This window comes from Delphinapterus leucas, chromosome 8 (assembly GCF_059928025.1).
Source record: "Delphinapterus leucas isolate spDelLeu-1000000601 "Yukka" chromosome 8, BTC_Dleu_Yukka2, whole genome shotgun sequence".
NCBI classification, from domain to species: Eukaryota; Metazoa; Chordata; class Mammalia; order Artiodactyla; family Monodontidae; genus Delphinapterus; species Delphinapterus leucas.
In genome coordinates, this window is record NC_143136.1 from 47,989,658 (window position 1) to 48,014,259 (window position 24,602).

At 34.2% G+C, this 24,602-nt stretch overlaps 1 protein-coding gene across 1 annotated transcript; it reads right to left on the reverse strand.

The window, feature by feature from the left end:
* Nucleotides 1-4,467: 4,467 nt before the first annotated feature.
* Nucleotides 4,468-4,761, reverse strand: LOC111172029 (cytochrome c oxidase subunit 8C, mitochondrial). Its single transcript, XM_022568254.2, has one exon. It carries the CDS (start codon nucleotides 4,692-4,694, stop codon nucleotides 4,491-4,493), a length of 204 nt encoding a protein of 67 aa, XP_022423962.1. The 5' UTR covers nucleotides 4,695-4,761; the 3' UTR covers nucleotides 4,468-4,490.
* Nucleotides 4,762-24,602: the final 19,841 nt, after the last annotated feature.

A 24,602-nucleotide genomic window follows, 5' to 3' on the forward strand; every position in this document is an offset into this window, starting at 1 on the left:
TATGCCTGTTCTAAATACTACTCCAAGTTTTTTTCTGGAAAAAAATGTGGTAAATTAAAAAATTATAATTTGCCTTTAGGATCTCTAATCTGCTGATCTTGTGTTATGCCTTATTTGTGACTTGCATTGCATTCACTGTCTTCTGGGAAACTCTAGGCTTTGATTTTTCCTCCTCAGTATCTTATAGCACATTCATGGTTATTTCACTTAATTTTGTGCTTTGTGAACACTTTTCCTACTTTACAATGTAATTTTAATTCTAATTACATATTTAATGTTACTTTCAATTCCACGTATAAACTCCAGACAAAAATGCAAAAGAATATATGTTACTTGGGCTTTATTCAGGAGTTGACAGTATAAGTTGGTCATAAAATTCTGCACTCATTTTTTACTGCTTTCTCACTGAGAGATTGAATATATAAATGGACAATAGCCAAAGTGTTACCAACCTAGGTCCTTGGACTCCTTAATCAAATAGAAATTGATAGAGGTCAGACGAGAAACTTAAGCAAGGCTTTACTGGGACTCCTGCTTCAGCAAGAGGGAGTGAAAACAAGTAACAGGTGCCCTTGCTTGCTCCCCCAGGGTGGGGCAAGCTGGTTCCTTAAATGTGGTGAGAGTAGGGGCAGATGGGTGGGTGAGCCGGAAGGGTGGCTCAGGTGGTCTGCGTACCCCCTTGGTGGTGCTGTGTGCAGGGATCATGTGCAGCACCCTGCTTTTGCTCCCGGAACCTCAGACATGTCAGTTGGTTTTTGGCCTTTTTCTATCTTACTGTTCATAATTTGCCCCAACTGTGCATGCATGCAGTTATTTTTAATCCCTTATAGTTTCTTTGTATTCTGTTGCTCAAGAAGGAGATGTCTGTCCAGGTGCAAGCACTCCAGTAAAGGGTCCCAGTCCCAGCCTATCTCAAAACCATATATAAAAGTAGAATTCTGACCCTCAACCTGCAGCAACCAGTCCAGGAAGCTAAACAACAGCCTCAGTAGCCATTGACCCAAAACAGCCAGGACTTGATCAGTAACGGAGGCTTCTCTAATTTTTGCCCCTGCTTCCAACTTAGGATCAACCAGAGAAAGCCAAGTGTGCTCCCCTAACCAATCGTATAGGTTGCTCCACTTCTAGTTAGTCTGCTTACGGCTTCTCCAGGGCAACAGCCTCCAATCAGAGGATACTGAAGCCTTCCTTTTTTTTTCTTTCCATATAAAGCTTTCCCATTCATCTGTCTGCCTTTGAGTCTCTGCCAACAAAAGGGTTGATGGCTGACTCCCTTGCTATAGCAAGCTCTGAATAAATCTCATTTACTCATTCTCATTTGGGTTGTCTTAGTTTATTTCCACAGTTCCTTTATCAGTACCCTGACAAATTTATTTTAATTGCTTCTAGAGTATGTGTTCCTAATCTTATATTTAAAATGTAGACTTTCACGTATTTATACACTGTATTCATGAACAACCATTCTTGAGACTGTAACTATGGAGAGAGTGGCAGTCAAGGACAAAGCCCCCCACTTCTGGGCGAGCCATGTTCATATGCATATCAGCATTCCTAAAGTAGGTGCCGCCATTCAGAACCCACAGCTGAGGCACATTTTAGGCGCCTCAGCTGAAACCTTCTTGCTAAAATATTTGCTCCACTCTGACTCAGCACTTTTTCACTCCTACCACATCTCCCTCCCCCTGCTCCTGGCCACCTGGGTCTATAAAAGGCAGGAGGGTTTCTTTTTTCTCTTTCTTTCTTTTTCAGGATCCTCAGCCTTGAGATGATTTCCCCCACTGTGCTGCATATCATCTGACTGACCCTCTGCCGGTACCCTTCCATGGGGAAAAATGGAACATTGGCTAGCCTGTACTTTTCTTTTTCTTTGCTTCTTGCCTGCACTATCGCAGTATCATGGGGAAAATTGTGTCCCTGAACAATTCATATTGAGGTAACCTCCAGTACCTCAGAATGTGACTGTATTTGGAAATATGGACTTAAAGAGGTAATAAGTTTAAATGAGGTCATTGGCATGGACTCTAATGCAGTATGACTGGTGTCCTTATAAGAAGAGAATTTTAGGACAAAGACACACAGAGGGAAGATCACGTGAAGACATAGGGAGAAGATGGTTATCTACAAGCCCAGGAGAGAGGCCTCAGAAGAAACAACCCTGCTGACATCTTGATCTCTAGCCTCTAGAACTGTAAGTTTAAACCACCCAGTCTGTGGTATGGTTTAGGCAGTTATGGCAGTCCTAACAAACACACACAGTAAGTGAACAAAGCCTGGATTGTTACTTTTGGTTTGGCTCATTGTCGGTAATCTACCATCTTGACACCTGGCAGCTCAACAGTTTTTCTCTTCATTGTATAATGTTTTTTGCAGAGTACTTTAAAAAGAAAAATTGTATTTGGCTGCGCCGGGTCTTAGTTGAGGCATGTGGGATCTTTTAATTGAGGCATGTGGGATCCACTTCCCTGACCAGGGATGGAACTGGGTCCCCTGCATTGGGAGTGTGGAGTCTTAACTACTGGACAACCGGGGAAGTCCTTGAAGAACGCTTTTTTTTTTTTTTTTTTTTCGGTACGCGGGCCTCTCACTGTTGTGGCCTCTCCCCTTGTGGAGCACAGGCTCTGGACGCGCAGGCTCAGCGGCCATGGCTCACGGGCCCAGCCGCTCCGCGGCATGTGGGATCTTCCCGGACCGGGGCACAAACCCGTGTCCCCTGCATCAGCAGGCGGACTCTCAACCACTGCGCCACCAGGGAAGCCCAAGAACGCTTTTTTTAATGAAGTCGCAGTTTACAATTTTTTCTTTTATGTTCCATGTTTTGTTAATTTATCTAAAAAATCTTTGTTAGATTACAAATAAACTGTTTTCTTTAAGAAATTTTATCATTTTTAGTTGAATATTTAGGTAGGCTTTTCATTTTGAGTTCATTTTTTCTTCATGGCATGAGAAAAGGGAGAATGTTCAATCTTTATGCATACAGATTAAATTGCTTTGGCATCTTTGTCAGAAACAAATTGACCCTATATATGTGGCCTATTTCTGGATGTTCCATTTTGTTACATTGATGTATATTATCTTTTCACTAATACCAAACAGTTTTGATTTTGTAGCTTTATTCTCAAAATTAGGTGGAATAAGTCTTCCAGATTTTTCTTTTTATTCAAAATCATTTTTGAATCAGCTTGTCGATTTGTATAATTGGAATTGTATTTAATGCATAGTTGAAATGGGAGGTGTTACTATCTTAAAAATACTAAGTGTTTCAGTCCATGAGTATTGAATATTTCTCCACCTAGTAGTCTTTTATTTTCTATCATCAACGATATGTAATTTACATTGTTGAGAAATAGTGCATCTTTTGTTAGACTTTTCATGAATATTTTATTTTGTGTATAGTGAATGGAAATTTAAATATTTTATTTTTTTAGTTGTTGCCACTAGTTAACAAAAGTACAACTGATTTTGGTATTTTAATCTTTTATCCTTGAATTTTGCCGTATTAATTCATAAATATTAGTAGTTTTTTTGTGGATTCCATGGAATTTTCTATTTAAACAATCATACTGTCTGCAAAAGGTTTACTTCTTACTTTCCTGGCTTTATCTTTTATTGATTTTTTTTGCCTTATTGCAATGGCTAGGGCCTTCAGAACAATGTTGAACAGGAATGTTGAAAGTGGGAATCATTACCCTTTTCCTGATTACACAGGGTAAATATTCAGGTTTCCTTCATTATTGAAGATCTAGGCTGTAGATTTTTTTTTAGATTCATTTGATCAGATTGAGGAAGTTTCCTATTTTTTAACAGCCTTGTTGAGTTATCATTTATATGTATGCTGCATGTATTTAATGTGTACAGTTTGATGAATTGGGACATATGCACACACCTTTATACACCTTTGATACCATCACCACAATCAAGGTAATATACATAGCAATACCTTCCAGAGTTTTCTTGTTTATTTATTTATTGTGATGAGATCTTAACATGAGATCTACCCTCTTAAATTTTTAAGAGCACAATACTGTATTGTAAACTATATGTACTATGTTGTGCAGCATACATTCTAGAATTTATTCATCCAGTGTAACTGAAATTTTATGCCCATTAAATAACAATTCCCCATTTTCTCCATCCCCCCCAGCCCCTGGCAAACACTGTTGTATTCTTTGCTTTTGAGAATTTGACTCTGTGTGTGTGTGTGTGGTATCAATATAAGACACCTCTCTCTCTCTTTTTTTTTTTTTTACCAAGCATGAACAACTGCCTCAATTTTATTTAACATTTTTAAATGACTATACAACTTTCTATAATACACAATACAAAAAAAGTGCAAAATATTTACCATAAGCATGTGGTTATGAAAGTGAATACCCACAGCGGTTGCATCATCAACCGAACTAAGCACTTTTACTCATTTAAAGAAGCCACAGCGTTTTCTGAAAGTTTGTTGGACGTTAACAGCTGCTCTACATCTTCTCCCACTACCGTCTTCAGAACTGGTTCATATTGCTTAGCACATAACCACTGGGGGTTAAGAAGGTGGTAAAAAACACCATGAGGGCAATAGCCACCTCTACGGTCGACGCGGGGCACTGGCGGGGAGGCTCCAAGTGGGCCAGGCGCTGACCAGGCTGCAGGACCAGCAGGGTCACATGGCAGCTGGGAAGTAGGCAGAGAACCGGCAGGTGCAGCATGACTCGTTGGCTGAGGCACAGCAAGGCGAAGACGCGAGGCGAGGTGAGGTGAAGTGAAGTGATGCGAGGCGAGGTTTTTTGACATAAGATCTGAGATCTGTAGTTAGCAAACTGGAGATGCAGGAGAGCCAGCTAGTGGTGTAAGTTCCAGACTGAGCTTGAATGCAGGAGAATACTGATGTCCCAGCTTGAAGACAGTCAAGCAGTTAGAAATAAGTTTTCTTATTGAGTCTTTTAGTCTATTCATTCCTTCAATGGGTTGGTTGAGGCCCATTCACATTGGGGAGGACAGTCTGCTTTACTTGTTTTTATCAATTCAAATGTTAATCTCATCTAGAAACACCCTCACAGACCCATAAATATGTTTGACCAAATATCTGGCCACCCCGTGGGCACCAGTCAAGTTGACATTAAAACTAACCACATCAGGAGCTCAGATGATTGATTTGAGGCAGTTTCTTCTTCATACCTGCAAGGGAATCACAGTGTTGATATTTTAATAGATTGCTTTACATAGTGAAGAAAATGTTTCAATGTATGATTTTATTTTCTTTGCTATGGAACCTTATCTATCGTTACAACTAAATGAGTAGAAGAGCACTGGTTATTGTTAGATAAGTATCCTTTATTATTAGCATGGTTTGCTTAAACTCTTTCCCAATGCAAGACAACTGGGATTAGCTAGTTTAACTAGATTGCTAGATTTTCAATGTATGAGCTCTAGTAATAATTCCTAACTAGTACAATTGCAGTTGTATATACAATTAGTTTCATAAATTAGGATGATTATTTAACTATTGAAGCATAAGCAGGTGGTTAGGTTAATAAAGTAGTGTAACCAAAAATCTTTAATTTAGGCAGTGGTGATAAATTTAGTTTTACTCTTATGATCCATGATAAAATATTATATAATATATAATTTTCTTCCAATAAGAATAAAACAGTTGAATATGGACCAAAAGTTGGTGCTGAAACAAAGTAAACCAAGATAGAATAAAGGTTAACTTTTATACTAAGACAGGCAGAACTAGCATAACTCAGATCAAGCTAGATTTTTTAGATTCCCATGGAAGAATAACAAAACAAACTAAATATTCAGTTAAATTTAATAATGAAATGAACCTCCCAAAGTTCATGCAAAATGACCAACCATCATAGTATTGTATCAGAACTTCAGGACCCACAGTAGACTGATAGAACCCCTTAGTCTATTTCAGGTCTTCCCAGCTTCTACATAGATTAAGATTTGGTCTTCACACCCTTTTATACCTATATTTATATCTATATTTATGTGTATGTGTGTGTATATTTATATATGTGTGTATATATATATATATATCAAAACTTAACAAATAATATACATATATACTTTTCATACCAAGAGACTGGAAATTTTGTAACATCTAGGCCTGAGACATCAATCTTAACTTCGTGTTCCAGTTTTACTCACAATTTGTGACACATAATATGTGTTAAATCAGTTTTCTAAGTGAAAATGTAATGTCATATATCCATACTCTAGAAATTGTAAAAGACAGAATTATGGGATTATTCAGGTAATCTAAAATATGCCAATCTACATCCCATAGTATACTTTCAAATTACTTTAGTTTTAACTTTAGCATTCTTATTTTATAGGTTGTTTCTAACTTCTGATTATTTTAAATATTTTGTGTTATAAGGGAGGACAATTACATTCATTGAAAAAAATTTTCTAATACGCATGTGATTTTGAGTGATTCTTAAAATTTGCAGTCAGGAACCTTTTAGATCTATTGTTTTGAACACCAAAGAAGAGAGTGCTATTACTGAAGTCATTTAATATAATCCACTTTGACCATTGCCAGAATACTGTTTACATGTTTTCTCTCTACTTCAAAATATACTACTCCTTATACAGATAAGTTTTATAGTCACTCACCAATATAATAATAAATTGTCATGACTATGAAAAGGAAAATTCTTTACCTATAATGATAAACTATCAAATTAAATAACAAATTTTGACCCACATCCTTAATATGAATTTTTATTTCATTTACCTATGCTTAATGATAATTTGAGTATTTTTTAAATATGCCATAGAAAATATTTATTCTAAAATTTTAAATTAGTAGACCAGACAAAAAGAACTCATTATATTATATGTAGCACAAGCAGAACTCTTTGCCCATTTGAAAAGATGAATATATTAGTTATGTACCTGGTGTAACATACTCTAAAACATAATTTAAGGGAGTGGCTCTCAAAATTTTCTCTCAGAAACTTATAAAATTCTTAAAAATTGTGGAGACCCTTAAAGTGGGTAAATTCTATCAGTATTTTTCATATTAGAAATTTAAATGGAGAACTTTTAGCATATTCATTTAAAATAGGTATTGTATATAATATAAAACAATATAATTAAAACAAATATATTATGAAATATTTATAAAATATTCTATATATTTATATAACTATAAAAATAACTTTAAAACACAAAAATAGCAAGAAGAGTGGCATCTTATCATTTTAGAAATCTCATGTTTGGTTCAATAGAACAGAGCTTATTCATTCAGTTGTAATATACATCATGTGGTCTGGAATACTTAAGAAAGTAGCATGAAAAAGGCAAACTTGTTCTTCTCCCCCTCCCCCTTCTCTTTTTCCTCTTCTTATTCTTCCTCCTCTTCTTTCTCTTCTGCTGCTTCATATTACTGTTATTATTATTGAGAAAATAATTTTTACTTCACTGACCATTTTATGAAATATAGAAAACCAAGAAGTGGCCTTTTAAGTTACCTATTAGTTTTCTATAATCATGTTGTACTATTCGACAGCTATGGAAAAATTCTCCAATTTGTCCTCAGTGTCAGACCTTTGGGGTATAAAAATTCTTATCAGTATGTACCTGCTGGGCATTTAGTAGCTCAAGCAAGTTGACAAGATTGTCAGCACTCTCAGAATACAGAATTTCTCCACAAATAATATATAATGTGGTTTTATATGCAGAAACCTATTTCAGTTGATACAGTAAAAAGATATAGGATAAAATACTGATGAAAACATGCAAGTTAACAGAAATTCCTTTGTAATCATTTCCTTTCTCCATTATCTATTACAAGCTTTTTTTTACCTATCATTAACTTATTTCCAAAACTTGGTGTATTAGTGTAATGATAATGACTTTGACAGTTATTCTGTGGAATTTTCCCTTTTCACAGTCTAGCAAACAGATTGCAAATGACTGCTATGTAGCATTAGGCTATTTACCCTTATGAAATTCATGGTCTCATATCAAGTGGGGCAATAATTCCTTTTTTACTGAGTCCAAGATCATACTGCTCGCCTCATGACAGGCCAATAAATGAAAGACAAGTTGTTGGGGCAAGGACTAGTGTCTTTATTTGGAAATCCATCAGACTGAACCAAAAAGATGGTGGACTAGTGTCCAAAGAGCCATCTTACCCGAGTTAGAATTCAGGCTTCTTTTATACTAAAAGGTTGCAGACTTCTTGGTGAAGAAATCCTTTGTTCTTGCAGCTGTCCTTCACAATGTTCTTGTAAGCCTCCAAGAAGGCAAATGTTATTCTCTGTTCTGCAACTTTTTATCTCTATATAAATGGAAAAGTGTTATACCTTTAAAGGTCAGAGTCTATCATGTATATCTCAGGCTATAGGTAACATTCTTTTACAAAGGCGCACAGCCAGCATGACTAAGCACAGGCAACAGAGCACAAGGGTTAGAGCTAAAGGAATAGATCCAATATGGAGTCAGGTTTGTTTTTCTCTGTTACACTCTCATATCCATCTTACATAGTTATTAAATATATTAATATACAAAAAATATAATGTAAACTATAAGGTGATATCCAAATATAAGCTATAGTTATTTCAGTGAAATATGAACACAGTGCATCTTAGTCGTTGACATATGTAAATTCAAGACACATACCTGGATCCATGAATAGATGATGCCTTGATCTCTACTGTGAAAATATGATTCCAGGTCGATGGTTGAAAAATAATTGTTGGGTAGTTGCCTGGTTTCTCTAGTGAAAATGACATTAGAAAATTCAGTCTCACCATAGATCCTTATAGATTAGTGGTTGCTCGAAAATGCAACTAGTTCTGAAGCCCCTTTGGGAAGTTTTAATTTTATCATAGTAGTCTAACTTGTGATAGTTGGTAACTGGGGAAGTGTGTGTGTGTGTGTGTGTGTGTGTAAAATGATGAATTACCTGAAAGCTTCATATTGGAACATATTCTATTTCCACAGCCCCTAGCTGTTCTAGAAACATGGCAACCTCTGGAGATTCAATAAAATTTTATTTTTTTGCATCAATTTTATGAATTTAGTATATTACTTATTTACATTAAAGGACACTCTGGACTCTTTGCCTACAATGGGAAGTGGAAGTTAACTGCTTTGTGGTAGCAGCAATGGACTGCATTCTGTCACTCAAGTGTTATCAGTGACCTAAGTGAAATAAGATAGTTTCTTGGTAGTGAATTCAAAAGGAAAGCACTTAAATGTTTTCCACAGGAATCTTAGTATGCCTTTGTGAGCATAATATAGCTGATATAGTTGCAACCTAATTTCCCTGTGAGTATTCACTTTAGCCATACCAGCTGCTAGTCTCTACCACTAGCAACAGCTTTGATATTAAATAGAGATAGTCATTTTTGTAAAGAAGTAAATTGCTTTATTTATTACTGATGTTGCTTGCCTCATATATTGAAACACTTTGTCACAGCTGGAGAATGCAGCTGCTTTCTTTTTCCTTATACTGCAATAAAAAATAAATCATAAGTGAAATACATTAGAGAGTAAAATAGTTTATTCAGTGTTTAAAATAGGCTGTCAGCAAGTTAGAAATATATAATTTTCAGAAAATGAGTATATAATTTATAGCAAAACATTGATAATGATCAATTATCTGATTGTGTTATAGTATTATTTTGAAACTCTTATTTCTTAGAAGACAATACCCTATTTCAAACTTTTAAAGAAATTGAAGCTTGTGAATTTTGGAATCTTTTGTGTAATCATCGATAAAGGATGATCAGATGTAAAATTTTTATAAATATATAATATCAGAGCCTGGCACATATTAGCAACAGGAATCTTAAACACAAAATATAATTGTTCTGAATGATGTGATGAAACTGTTTAGAACATCAAAAAGTGATTTATCTAAACCACACTTCTCAAGTCAATAAAAAACTAAACTCATACACTCTAACTAAGAGTTCTCTAAGGTCAGGGATATTTAGACTTGGTGTTCTAAGCTCAGAGGAAATTCATGTGCTCCACAAGGAATGTATATAAAACTGTCTTGATCATGAACTGAACTGATTAAACTCTAGTGTATAAAATCTTTTAGTTGATCTGGTAGGAAGTTTCCAACTAAAACTACCTAATAGTTTTCTAATAAAATTTTAAAATAAGAGTAAAAATAAAATAATAACTTCCCTTTCCATCTATGACAGAGTAATGAATTGGATTTACCCTTTCTCCTTCGGCAAAAACAAAATCTGAAGGCAGACGAAAAATATGAAATAATTGTTTTTGGACATTGGACAAAATGCAGTGTAAGTCTGTGATCCTTTGAGAAGAGAAAAGCGAACAACGTGATCCTGTGATTTTTTCCAAATTATTAGCTGGAAATAGTTTTCTCACTGCAAGGCAAAAAGGGCTTCTAGGTGTGGAGTGGGGCTAGGTGAGATTTTTACCTTTTCCTCATGTTTTTATAGAGTATGGAACATCTGCACAAGACTCAATAGTGGAGTGAATATTTCTGGCCTGTGAAGGAATATTAGGGCATTGAGGATATTTGATCTGAATGAAAATTATCTGTGAATTATACAATTCATTAATTTTAGAAAAAAATTGAAGTAATGGTAAATTTAACTAAAATTCATCAACGTACAGCAAAGTAGCTGTTACTTAGAATAAATACTTGTAAATCTGGCCTTAAATTTTATGATCTATGACCTTGGGTAAGTCTATTAACTTTTTTCGATCTCACTTTTCTCATCTGTAAAGTGAAATTGCTAAACAAAGTCAGTAGTTGAAAATAATTGAGAGTAATAACAGTTATTGAGCATCATCTACATGCCTCAATAATTCTTCACTACATCTCTGTGAAATGGGAATTCTTAGTATCCCATTGTACAGCAAGAATAAGTAACCTGTCCCAGGTAGTGGGTGACAGAGAGAAAATATGCACCCAGGTGTGTTTGTTTCTCAACTCTCTGTCATTATTCACCACATTATAATATTTAAATATGGATTAACCAAAACCCATGTGTTTTGACATGTACTCCATAATAGATAATGTAATAACAGAAGTAGTAGATAATTAACATAATAGCAGAAAGGAAGATCAATATAGCTATTCACTTATTAATTTTAACCCCAAGAATATTTTATAAAAGAAAAAAGTAAATGCTCCTCAGAGCTAAAACAACTGTTTCAATTTCCCATATCACTTTCCAGACTTCTACTTATATACATGCATATTTATAAATGTTCCTTTACATGTTTTTATATCTGACTTCCAGATTCTTTTCTATGATGGTGATATAATACAGTTCTTTATATTGCTTATATTTCCATCAGTTGTACAGTTACTTTTTTTTGTTACAGAAGACATATTTGTATTTTCATTTTCTACAAATTTATTTATATAATTACTATGGAACTGAAAGTTCAGTGATTTAAAAATTATGCTATTTGGTACATTTAGATATGTTTTTCATTTATCTTTCATGTTTTGTTTATATTAGCCATACTACCTATTTTACATTATTGTGATTATCAGTTAATATATATTCCTTGTATACTATACTGAGCCAGAGACTGCAAACTGTTTTACTTATTTCTGTATTACCCAATGTGAGCAGTGCCTGAGATGTAGTAGAAGCTCAGTAAATACTTGAAGCCATCCCTTTTTGTGGCATTCAAGAGCATCAGGATATATATCTAAAATCCTGTGTGCAATTTAATTTAGCTTTTGAGATCATCAACATAGCATTTGTAGTTTGCATATATTGAGGTGAAAAGTCATAACTACCTCTTGTCTCTCTTAACTCAGATCTTTCTGGATGCAAGTGGCAATATTCTCTAAGGAAGCCACTGTGCCCACTGGGAGCAATTTATCTGACCAACATAACATCTTTACATGTTTATTGGGGTAAAAAGAGCTAGTTAACTCTTACAAGAACCAAATTTAACTGATATGAGCACTTCCTAAGTATATTTATTATTCTTTTTTATCCCTAGAACTCTTAGCACATTTCCAAATCTATGATTTTACCTCACGTGAAAGTACCACAAGACTTTCTTGCCATAGGTCCCTTGGCCGTCACCAACTGCCTTTGAAAAAATTGTATAACTGTTAACTCTGCTTTTGGTCTAAAGTAAACTAGGTGCCTTTCAATATGATTTCCTGGATTGTTTTAATTCTCCAGGGAAGAAATTAGGAATGAGAGCTTAGTTGGGAATATATGTTAATTATTTCATTTGAGCACTCTTGAATTTACTTTGTGTCAGGCTGTTCTAAGTGCTTTACACATTGCAAATCATTTAATTCTCATAACTCTTCAATTTTCATCATATCACCTCTCTAGTACAACTTTCTTGGAATTTCAGTCAGTAAGAATTTTTGAAATAAGATTTTTCTTAGAAATTCCAAAGGTGATTTTATTCCATCAAAATAAAGACTTAAGTTATATGTACTATCAAAAATAATCTCCTTCACAAAAGTATATTTCACTATGCTTTTCAACTTTTGAAATGCTTTAAATAGCATTATTAAATTAAACAGCATTCTTATAAGTGCTATAGCATAGAAACGTTTGAGAGCACATTTTTTCTTCATGATACTGGAAATTTTATAATTTAGTGTTGCTTTTGAAAACATGATCAATTTGTAATAACATGATTAATTTGTAATATAGCTATATTCCAGTTTTTTTTTTTTTTTGCCAGTAAAAGCACTGGCATTAAAGTGATAACAAATGATCTATGAAATTTGGGAAGATTAGTAGTTTTGTTCTCTAATATCCTTTTAAGTTAGTAATTACTTTGAACATCAATTGTCTAAATTTACCAATTAAAAGACAAGTTGGCAGATGGGTAAAAAAATAGACTAAGTGTATGTTGTCTACAAGAAATTGCATTAATATGAAGACATATATAGGTTAAAAGTAAGTGGATGGAGAAAAATATAATATGCTAATACTAATCAAAAGAAGACAGGAGTAGTTATATTAATTTTAGACAGCGAGGACTTCAAAGCAAGGAAAGATATCAGAGATAAATAAGGGCATTACATAATAATAGGATAAATTATCCAAGAAGTATAACAATCCTTAACGTGTATACACCTAATAAGAGAATGACAAACTACATGAGGCAAAAACTAATAAAGTTGCAAAGAGAAATAGATAAACCAATTATCATCACTGGAGACTTCAACATCCCCATATTATAAATGGGCAGATTCAGTAGGCAGAAAATCAATAAGGACAATCAACTGGATATAACTGACATCTATAACCACTTTCTCCAACAACAGCAGCATATACATTCTTTTCAAGCACACGTAATATATTCATCAAGGCTGACTACATTCTGAGCCATAAAACACACCTTAATGAATTTAAAAGAATGGAAATCATATAGTGACTGCTCTTAGAACACAATGGAATTAAACTAGAAATAACAGAAAAATAACTAGAAAATTCCCTCTATTGAGTCGTTTTTATCCTATTTTAATTCTTTAAACATATATATATGTAAAATAGTTGAAGCATTTATCTACTAAATCCAACATCTAGGCCCTCTGAAAGTCTATTTATAGTGCCTGCTTTTCTTCCAGAGTATGGATCATGGTTTTCTTATTCTTTCATATTTCCTAATTTTATTGACAAAATTGTGCATTTTAGGTAATATGTTATAGCAAGTCTGAATCCTGCTTTATTTTTTGTAACTTTCCTGCATCCCAAAGAATATATCTGGTTATATCTCTTCTCATATTTTTTATTCTAATTATTTTTTAGCCTGGTGTCTAAGAGGCTAAGACTGCAAAGCTGTCAGCCAGTGATAGGGGAAAAGCATGTGCTCCTATAACTCGAGTCCTTAAGAATTTAAACCTTAGCCTAATTACCTGCATGTATGTTGAAATGCATTCAAAATACAGCCAGTCTTCCAGTCTTTCTAGGCTTCCACTTCTCAGATATCTGAAATATCTCATGGATGAGAGATCTCAGGATCTCTCAAGTATCCCTTATGCATGTACATAGTTTCTTTGTCAGCCAGGAATGTGTCAGCCAAGACAGCTTATCTCACCCTTACATAGTTCTCCAGTATCCAGCCTCTCTGGCTAGGGCACTGTGTACCAACTAGGACTACAAACTATTCCTAGCAGAGTTACAGGTTTTGCCCTTTATTTCCCACTCAGTTCCCTACTATTAATGAAAAAAAATCACCACAATTTTTTAGCTTTCACCCCAAATCAAGTGTCCCTTTCTGGAAGCAAAGCTTCTGGTTATGGTGGTCAGCCATGCTCTGTGAAAACTGTCCTAGCTGATCAAGATGGGAAGAGAGAAGGAAGGGAGCAGCCCCACACTGCTCCCTGCACTGCCCATGCAAAAAACAGACTCTGTTCTTACCTGAAATTATGAATAATACCTTCCCAAATTTTTTTGCCATTGGTCTATTTCCAGATTCCTAATATGGTTTGTTTTGATAATTCTATCTAATTTTATACGTATTTTTGAGGAGGAGGATTCATTAAACTCCTCAAAGCCATAGCCAAAAGTCCCAGCCACAAGTTCTACACATTAACCCAGACAATACTTTGGTATTCAGAGAAAACAGTTTCTTCATCTTTCTGTAAGTGTTCTAATATTCCTTCCCTTTGCCTTCCATGGGATCTCACTCTGCTAATGGAAAAATAAACTTATTTGACAACATCCTGTTACTCTTGTTTAAATCTCTTTTGGTTACATGTTCAGTTAATTTAAGCAGTATCAGAGGACAAATAGTCTTTTGGGGATGACTGCTTCAATTGAGCAAGTATTGACAGTTGGGTTTCCTCTCTGATCATTGCTCTTAGCCTTAGAGTGGTGAGGTGATCCTGGTAATCTTCAGTCGTTTCAGGCCCTCTAATGACACCCACCAATGAAATTCATCACCCCAAACTTTATTTTTGGTCACAAAGCTTAAAGCTGCCTTGCAATTATAATAATGTTTAAATATTCATATATGTGTGTGGGTGTACTTGAATGGGTGCATGTTTATAAAAAATCCATAGCATTGCTAATTTATTTGATATATTTAAGAATTGTAGTGACAAATTTTATAATCGCTATGCTTTTCTTCATGCTTTGAAATACTTTAGTGTTTGATTTTTTAAATTTAAAAGTCTGACTTAATTAAATTTAAAAGAGTTTTATAAGTGGTAGGAAGCCTTTGTTGTCTAGATTGAGATGTAGATATTTTGAATGCTTGAGAAAAATAAACTAATTTTTTCGTATAGCTTGAACCATCTTAAGGAATTTACCTAATGAAATTTGTAAACTGGTAAATATTTAAGGTAATTCTCCACTGTCAAAATGATAAACTAAGTATTATTTGAACAAAGGACACAAGTAAAAGTGAGTGCCTTTAATTTTAACACAAATTTACTATATTTACAAGTGACTATTATAATTGACAGGTTGTGTTACAAGTTTAAGGAGACTTAGATTTACAAATTGAATAATTGAATACTAAAAACAAAAATGCAAGCTTTGAATCAGTGAATTTTGGGGCCTATAGTACAGGCACTGTATTATTGTTAACTCAGTGCCTGTGTCCCAATTAAATAATCTAACACATTCCAAAAATTTGATCCCTTGCATCACTCTACAACCAAGATGGTCTCAAGAAAAAGAAATAGAAATCAGGGAAACAGGAGTAGGGAAGCAGATGGAAAAGGGAGGTCTAAGAACTGACCTGATGGAGGAATGGTCAAGAAGTCAACAAAGATTGAGGGCTAATCACTGTTTTCCTCAAAGTTTTATCAAGGGCTCCATCTTGCCATATGCTTAATTTACATCTCAGATTCGTAGTTTTTAATTGCCTTTAATTGAATGTAAGCAGCAAATGAAATTAGATCCTCTTGGATATATAAGGGTGAACTCATAATTCTATGTATGAAGTAATGTGTTAGTTCAGTAATTGGTCTCCTTTCTTCTTTAGGAAAAAATGCAAGTCCGGTATTAGAGCTTGGTATAAATTAAGGAAAAAACCCACAAAATTTCCTTAGAAATGCTATAGGCCAGCATTTCTGACCATGCTGCAGTGGGAAACTGCACATTGCATTTGGTCATGATATCTATGTTTTCCAAAACAATAGAGTATGAGATAAAACTATTGACCTGATAAGCTCCTTATTGAAACTGATGCATAAGATTAGCAACATTGGGACAGCTAGCTTTAGGACAAGGTAAAAGAGGGAAGAAGTTAGTTTTATTATGAGGATGTGAAAATATATGAGAAAGGTTTATATAATGCAAATATAATAAGAAAAAGTGAGGGAAACCTAGTATTTAAAGTCTAATTAATATTGTTAAAATAAGAACAGTGCTACTGTGGAACACTAGTTTGAGGATTTAAAACTATAGTAGAGGTTAGTTTTCCATTATTCTATTTATTAGCCCTTTTGCATCACTACAGTGTATGATAAAGAATATCTATAATAAAGAATTGCAGAAACTGTAAAAGATTGCATTTCTTCTGAATGGTCAATGAGGATTACAATTTCAGCCAGTCAGTTTTACTGCATTTCCATTCCCAGAGTCCAGTTTAAGAGGGTAACAGAACTGTGTCTCACTGCCCACTCATTTCTTCTCATCATTGCCTTTTTCACTTACCTTTAAAAATGTTGCATCCAGTTGTCTAGGTTTATCTATTAAAATAGGTCTTCCTGTTTTCTGCATTAGATGTGCCTAGTAAGTAACTCTTTTCATTTATTGATGCCTTTCTCTGTTCAGTTATTCTATGTCCAGTTCTAGTTAGATATAACATCTTCAGTTTCTCTAGAAGGGTGAGAGTTTTAAATTTCTTTTATTGTGATAGAACATACAATATTTTTCATTTTATACATTTTTAAGTGTAAAATTCAGTGGCATTACATTCACAGTGTAACCACTGTGAGGATTACATCACCACTATTTGATGTATAGTGGTGAGGAATCATCACCACTATTTCCAAAAATTTCTCAGTACTCCAAGTAGAAACTGCAACAATTAAGTATTAATTGTAAGCAGTAATCTCCATTCCTACCTTCAACCCCTGTTCCTGGTAACCTTTTATCTACTTTTTAGGTCTATGCATTTGCCTATTGTATACAATATATAATTTAAGTAGAATAAATATTTGTCCTGTGTCTGGATTATTTCACTTATTTAGTATAATGTTTTAGAGGTTCATTTCTGTTATAGCATGTGTAAGGGCTTCATTCTTTGATGGCTGAATAATATTCCACTATATGTGTATGTCACATTGTTTTTGTCCATTCATCAGTTGACAATAGTTGTTTCCACCTTTTGACAAATTATACTGCAATGAATGTTATTGTATAAGTTTTTATTCCTGTTTTCAGAGTGGAATTGCTAAGTCATATGGTAATTCTATGTTTAGCTTTTTGAGGAACCACCAAACTTTTCCACAGCAGCTGCAATTCCCAACAGCAATTTAAGAGAATTCTAATTTCTCTATGTCCTGTCATTTTCCTTAAAAAAAAAAAAAAAAAGTCATCCTAGTATGTATGCAACAGTAACTCATTCTGGTTTTGATTTCAATTTCCTAATGGTCAATGATACTGCATGTTTACAAAAGCTTATTGGCCATTTTTATATCTTGTTTGGAGAAATGTCTATTCAAGTCTTTGCCCATATTTTAATTGTTTTTTATTTTGAGTTGCATGAGTTCTTTATATATTCTGGATGTTACACCTTTATCAGATATATGATTTGAAAATATTTAAATATTTTCATCCATTCTACAAGTTGTCTCTTCACTTTCATGATAATATACTTTGATGCACAAAAGTTTTTAATTTTGATGGAGTCCAGATATGTTGCTCACACTTTTGGTGTCATATCTAATAATGCATTGCCAAAAATATAAGAACATGAAGGTCTTTTCCATTTATTTAGTCCTTTTAAAATTTCTTTCAGAAACGTTATGAACTTTTTACTGTATAAGTCTTTCACCTCCTTGATTGATTGATTATTATTTTATTTAGGTATGCTGTTGTAGTGGGAATTGCTCTTAATTTTGGGGGGGATTATTTATTTTAGGTGTATAGAAATACAATTGACTTTTTGTGTTTATATTCTGTTCTGTAACCTTGCTGAGTTCACTTATTAGTTCTAGTAGCCTTCTTGTGGATTTGCATATTTGGGGATGTCTATTCACATTTGCAAATAGAGATAGTTTTCCTTTTTTCTATCCCACTTGGATGCCTTTTTTGTCTTTTTATTGTCTAATTGCTGTGGTAAAAAAAAGTTCTATTATGATGTTGAATAGTAGTGATGAAACAGGGCACTAAAAATCTCCGAACAGAGAAAAATCCAGGACCAGATGGCTTCAGTAGTGAATTATACTGAACACTTAAATGAGACGTAACACGAGTATTTCTCAAACTTTTCCAAAAATGGAAGAGGAAGGAACATTTCCTAACCTGTACTGTGAGGCCAGCATTACCCTGACACCAAAGCCATGTAAGGACATCACAAGAAAAGAAAATTAAATACCAGTATTTTTTATGAATATAAATGCAAAAATTCTCAACAGAAAACTAGCACACTGAATTTAATAGCATATTAAAAGGATTAGACATCATGACTCAATGGGATTTATCCCAGAATGCAAGGAAGGTTCAACATGAGAAAACTAACCAATATGATACACTGTGTTATGGTTTGAATTGTGCCCCCCCCCCCAAATTCATATATTGATTTTCTAACCTCTCTACCAAATAAAGTCACTTTATTTGGAAATAGGGTCATTGAGGATGTAATTATTTGTTGAGATGAAGTTGTAGTGGAGTATGATGGGACCCTAATTCAATATGACTAATGTTATTGTAGAAGGAACATCATGTAAAAACCCAGACATACACAGGGAAAATCCAATGTGAAGACTGGAGTTATACTGCCCAAAGCCAAGGAACTACCAAAAGCTAGAAGACAGGCTTAGAACAGATCCTGTTCTAGTGCTTTCAGAGGAAGGATGGCCCTGCAAACTCTGATCTCAGAATTCTAGCTTCTAGAACTGTGAGACATTTCTGTTGTTTAAGCCATTCAGTTTGTGGTGCTTTGTAACAGTAGCCCTAAGTAACTAATTGGGACTACATTAATAGATTGAAGAAGAAAAGTGACATGATCATCTCAATGAACAGAGAAAAGGCATTTGACAAGATCCACCATTCCTTCATGATAAAAACATTCAGAAAACTAGGAATGGAAGGGAACTTCCTCAACATGATAAAGGGGATTTATTAAAAATCCACAGCTAATAACATCATACTCAATGGTGAAAAGTGGAAAGTTTCCTATTTTTTGGTCAATCTAGCTAAAAGTTTGTAAATTTTCATTTTTTCAAAAACACAAACATATGGCTTCATAGATTCTATTGTTTTTCTAGTTCATATTGTATTTTTCTTCATTCTAATCTTTATTATTTCATTTTCTCTGCTAGCTTTGGGTTTATTTTGCTCCTCCTTCTAGTTCCTCAAGGTGTGAAGTTAAGGTTATTGACTTGAGATTTTTCTTCTTTTTTTAATGTAGATGTTTACAGCCATAAATTTCCCTCTGAGCACTGCCTTTGCTGCATCCCATGTTTTGTTATGTTGCATCATTATTTTAATTTATTTAAAAGTATTTTCTAAACTCTTGAGATTTCTTCTTTGACCCATTGGTTAAGAGTATGTTGTTTAATTTCCACATATTTGTGAACTTTCCAATGTTCCTTATTGATATCTAGCATTACTCCATTGTGGTCAGAAAAGATACTTTGTTTGACTCAGTCTTTTAGAATTTATTGTGATTTGTTTTGTCCCCTAACATGGTCTATTCTGAAGAATATTCTGTGTGCCCTTGTGGATTCTCTTCCTGGGTGGAGTGCTCGATATGTCTGTTAGGTCTAATCAATTCATAGTTTTACCTTAGTCTTCTATAATACTTATTGATATTCTATATAGAAGTTCTATTCATTATTGGAAGTGGTATATTGAAAAACTGTTTCTCCTTTGAATTCCGTCATTATTTGCTTTATTTATTTTGGGGGCTCTGTTGTTTGGTGCAGATATGTTTATAATTGTTTTATTAATGAATAAACCCTTTCATCAACATATAATGCCATTTTTTGTCTCGTAACATTGACCTAGTCTATTTTGTCTGATATTAATATCGCAACCTAGGTCTCTTTTGGTTACTATTGGCATGGAGTATCTTTTTCCATCCTTTAAATCTATTTGTTTCTTTGGATCTAAAATGTGTCTCCTGTAGGCAGTATATAGTTGTATTATTATTATTTATTCTATATGCCTCTGCCTTTTGATTAGAGAATTCATTCCATTTACATGTAAAGTAATTACAGATAGGGAAGGATTTTTCCATTTAACTATTTTCTGTGTGCTTACAGCTATTTTTATCCTTCACTTTCTTCATCACTGCCTTCTTTTGTGTGTGGTTGCTTTTTTTGTGATGAACCATTTGACTATCTTTTTATTTTCTGTATATTTTTAGATGTTTTATTAATATTTAAAATGTTAATAAAATAACATTATTTTATTACCATACCATGGAGAGAATACATTTACAAATTTATAACATAATTTGAATTGATGTCAACATAACTTTAATGGCATGGAAAATCATTTTTCTTATACAGCTTTATCTCCTCTTCTCCCCTGTACTTATTGTATGTAGAATACAATAAGTATTGTAAAAAATATATACATGATATGGCCAATACCACTGAATTATAATTTTAATGTATTTGTCTTCTAAATCCTATAGGAAAATATGGAGTTACAAACCAAAATTTAATAACATTGTCTTTTATATTTGCCTATGTATTTACCTTTACCAGAGAACTTTACTTTTTCAGAAAGCTTTGAGTTACTGTCTAGCATCTTTTCATTTCAATCTGAAGAATTCTTTTTATAAATCCTTGTAGGGCAGGTCTAGTGATAACACACTCCCTCAGCTTTTACCTGGGAATGTCTTAATTTCTCCCTATTTTAAGGACAGTTTTGTTTGACACAGAATTCTTAGTTGATAGTTTTTTTCTTTCAGCACTTTAAACGGGTCATCCTACTGTCTTCTGCCACACATAGTTTGATGAGAAGTTACCTGTTAATCTTATTGAGGTTCCTTGTAAATGAATGTGAGGTGTCACTTCTCTCACTGTTTTCATGATAGCTTGTCTTTTGACAGGTTGATTATAATGTTTCTTGGTGTGAGTCTATCCAATTTTGAAACTAAAGTTTTTAGATTCATGAATTTCGATAAATTTGGGATGTTTTGGCCATTATTTCTTCACATATTCTTTCTGTCCTTTTTCTCTTTTCCTTCTGGGATTCACATAATGCATATTTTGGTCTGCTGGACAGTATCACATAGGTCCTTATCTCTTATCATAGGTCCATATATATTTTTTAGGCTCTGTTTATTTTTCTTCATTTTTTTTTCTGCTTCTCAGACTAAATAATTTCAATTTTTCTATCTTCAAGTCCACTAATTATTTCTTCTGTGTGTTTAAATCTTCTGTTGAACCCCTCTAGTGAATTTTCTATTTCAGTTATTGTACTTTCATCTCCAGAATCTGTGTTTCCATTTTTTACAAGTTATTTATTATTATGATGATGATAAAAATATGTAACAAAATTTACCCTTTTAACCATATTTAAGTGTGTAATTCAGTACCATTAAGTACATTTACAATGATCTGCAAACATTACCTCTATCCATTTCCAGAACTTTTTCATCATCCCCCAAAGAAACTCTGTACCCATTAATCAATAACTTCCCAATCCACACTCTCTCCAGTTCCTGTTAACATCTATTTGACTTTTCTCTGTGAATTTTTTGGTTCTGTGTAGCTCAGATAAGTGAAATCATACATTAACCATTTTTTGCGTCTGGTTTATTTCACTTAGCGTAATGTTTTCAAGGTTCATCCATGTTACAGTGTATATCAGAATTTTATTCCTTTTTAAGGCTGAATAATATTTTGTACATTTATACTGTATCTTGTTTATCCATTCACCTATTGATGAACATTTGGGTTGTTTCCACCTTTGGCTATTGTGAATAGTGCTGCTATGAACATTGGTGTACAAGTATCTGAATCCCTGCTTTCAGTTCTTTTGGGTATATACCTAGAAGTGGAATTAATGAAATATGTAGCAATTCTATACTTAACTTCTTGAGGGACTGTCAAAATTTTCCATGGTGGCTGTTTGGTTCCCTTTTATAATTTCTACTTCTGTATTGATATTCTCATTTAGTTCACATATTATTTTCCTGATTTCCTTCGGTCTATGTCTATGTTTTCCTTTCGCTTTTTGAGGATATTTAATATAATTGTTTTATGGTCTTTGTATAACTACTCCAAAGTCTGGACTCCCTCAGGGAGGGTTTCTTAATGTTTATTTTGTTCCTCTAAAGGGGCTATATGTTTCCTCTTTCTTTGTATTCCTTGTGGGGTTTTTTGGGTTGTTTTTGTTGTTGAAAACTGGACATTTGCATATTATAATGTGGTAACTTGGAAATCAGATCTGCCTCTTTTCCGTGTTTTTTGGTGTTTTTATGTTTTTGATTTTTGAAGGCTATAGTAGCCCATTTGTTTAGTGACTTCCCCAAACTATATATTTTCAGACTATATGTTCCTTATCTTCTGTGGTCACTGAAGTCTCCGTTCCTTGTGTTAAGCTAGAGTTTTCATAGAGATTCCCTTGAAGGCCAGGAGCTAAAAAACATACACACCCTAGTCTGTGCAGATTGGATCTATGAAGGGAACTACGTCAAATACTTAGGTAGGCTTACACTGAGCCTAAGAATTGGTTTGAGGTGAAAATTTAGGGTGTTTCGTATCTTTTCTGAGCATGAGTTTTGTTCTGGGCTTGTCCATGGCTTTCTAAATACCTCTCATGGATGCTTTTGAATGCTTAATTTCTTAATGAAACTCCCTAACTTTTGTTCCAGGGCTTTTGGCATCTGTTTTATGTTTCCATCACATTTTTTTCCCCTAAGCATCTGTGAGTTGTTAATTTGGCTTGCAGCTTTTTTGAGCTATGCATACTGCGTTTCTGATCTGAGTTTCCAGTTAAGCTGAACAGGGACAAGTGCTTTTCTACATTTCAGGCAGCTCCCAGTTTGTAACAGACAAACTCAACAATTTTCCAATGAAGTCTGCTCTGCTTCCTTCAAAAGCAGGGACCAAGGACTTACACAAGGAATGCAAGTTTCTTTCTTTAAGACTGCTACTGTGCTGGGGAGGGGGTGGGGCAAGGACAAGTAAAAACATCATAAATCTTTGCTACCATTTGAAAGTTACCTTTTTCTTGATTCAATGTTTGATTAGTTACTGTAAACCTTTAACTGTTTTCCAGAGTTCTGAAAAGTTGGGTTTGACAGTTTTTGCTTGTCAGTGTTTCTGTGGGGGTATGGGAACTTCAAGGTGTATACTCCATTTTGCTGCAATCTAGACTAATGGTGAGGTTTTCACAAATGTGATTACCACGTGTTCTGAAAATATGTCTGGATCCATTTTGATTGGCTATTTCTAAGGTAATAAACAATTTTTACTGGAAATTCAACCTCACATTAAGTCTTGATCTAACTTTCTTTTTCCAACTTTCTTTTTCTAACTCAAGGTATATTTGAGCAGAATGCTCATGTGCCTTCTCAGCAATGTATTCAATATCCAAATTACTAAAAATATGAATATTTAAACCTTATGTATTAATTTTTTGTAATAAAATTTGAAACTTCCCTAGTAAAATTCATTGCTTTTGTTTGTTTGGCCTCACTGCACGATTGTGGGATTTTAGTTCCCTGACCAGGGACTGAACCCAGGCCCTCAGCAATGAAAGCTCCAAGTCCTAACCACTGGACTGCCAGGGAACTCCCAAAGTTCATTGTTTTTAGAAATATATGTGCCTTTAATATCAAACTCAGTTAGTTTATGGGTCCCAAATTTTCATAGTACATGAGTCAGGAAACTACCACCCATGGGGTAAACCTGGCCTGCCATCTATTTTTGACAAGCCTGCAAAGTAAGAATGGTTTTATAAGTTTTTAATCACTGGAAAAAAATGATGTTTTGGGGTGTAAAAATGTAAAAAAAACCCTCAAATTTTACTTTTCATAAATATTCATTGAATTCCCGCCACATTCACTTGTTCATATATTGTCTATGGTTGCTTTTGTGCTAGCAAGGCATAATGAAATAGTTTTGACAGAGACCATTATGCCCTGCAAAAGTATGATGTTTACTATCTATCCCTTCACATAAAAGGTTTGCCAGCCTCTGTACAACAGAAACAGAGTCAACAACCTGAGAACTCATTCCCATGCCTTATGGATTAAGAGGTATTCTTCAGAATCAAAAGCTTGTTACTTATAGAAATTTAAGCTACTACAGACTTTATCAGGTAATATGCATTTTTTCCCACTAAGTTATCTAAACAGTCACAAAGTTGTTTTTTTTTTTTTTTTGGCAGTATGCGGGCCTCTCACTGTTGTTGTCTCTCCCGTTGTGGAGCACAAGCTCCAGACGCGCAGGCTCAGCAGCCGTGGCTCACGGGCCTAGCCGCTCCACGGCATGTGGGATCTTCCCGGACTGGGGCACGAACCCG

Bases quoted from the DNA above. Each gene is read 5' to 3' on its own strand.
- LOC111172029 (XM_022568254.2), bottom strand. From the start codon at position 4,694: ATGCTGCACCTGCCGGTTCTCTGCCTACTTCCCAGCTGCCATGTGACC.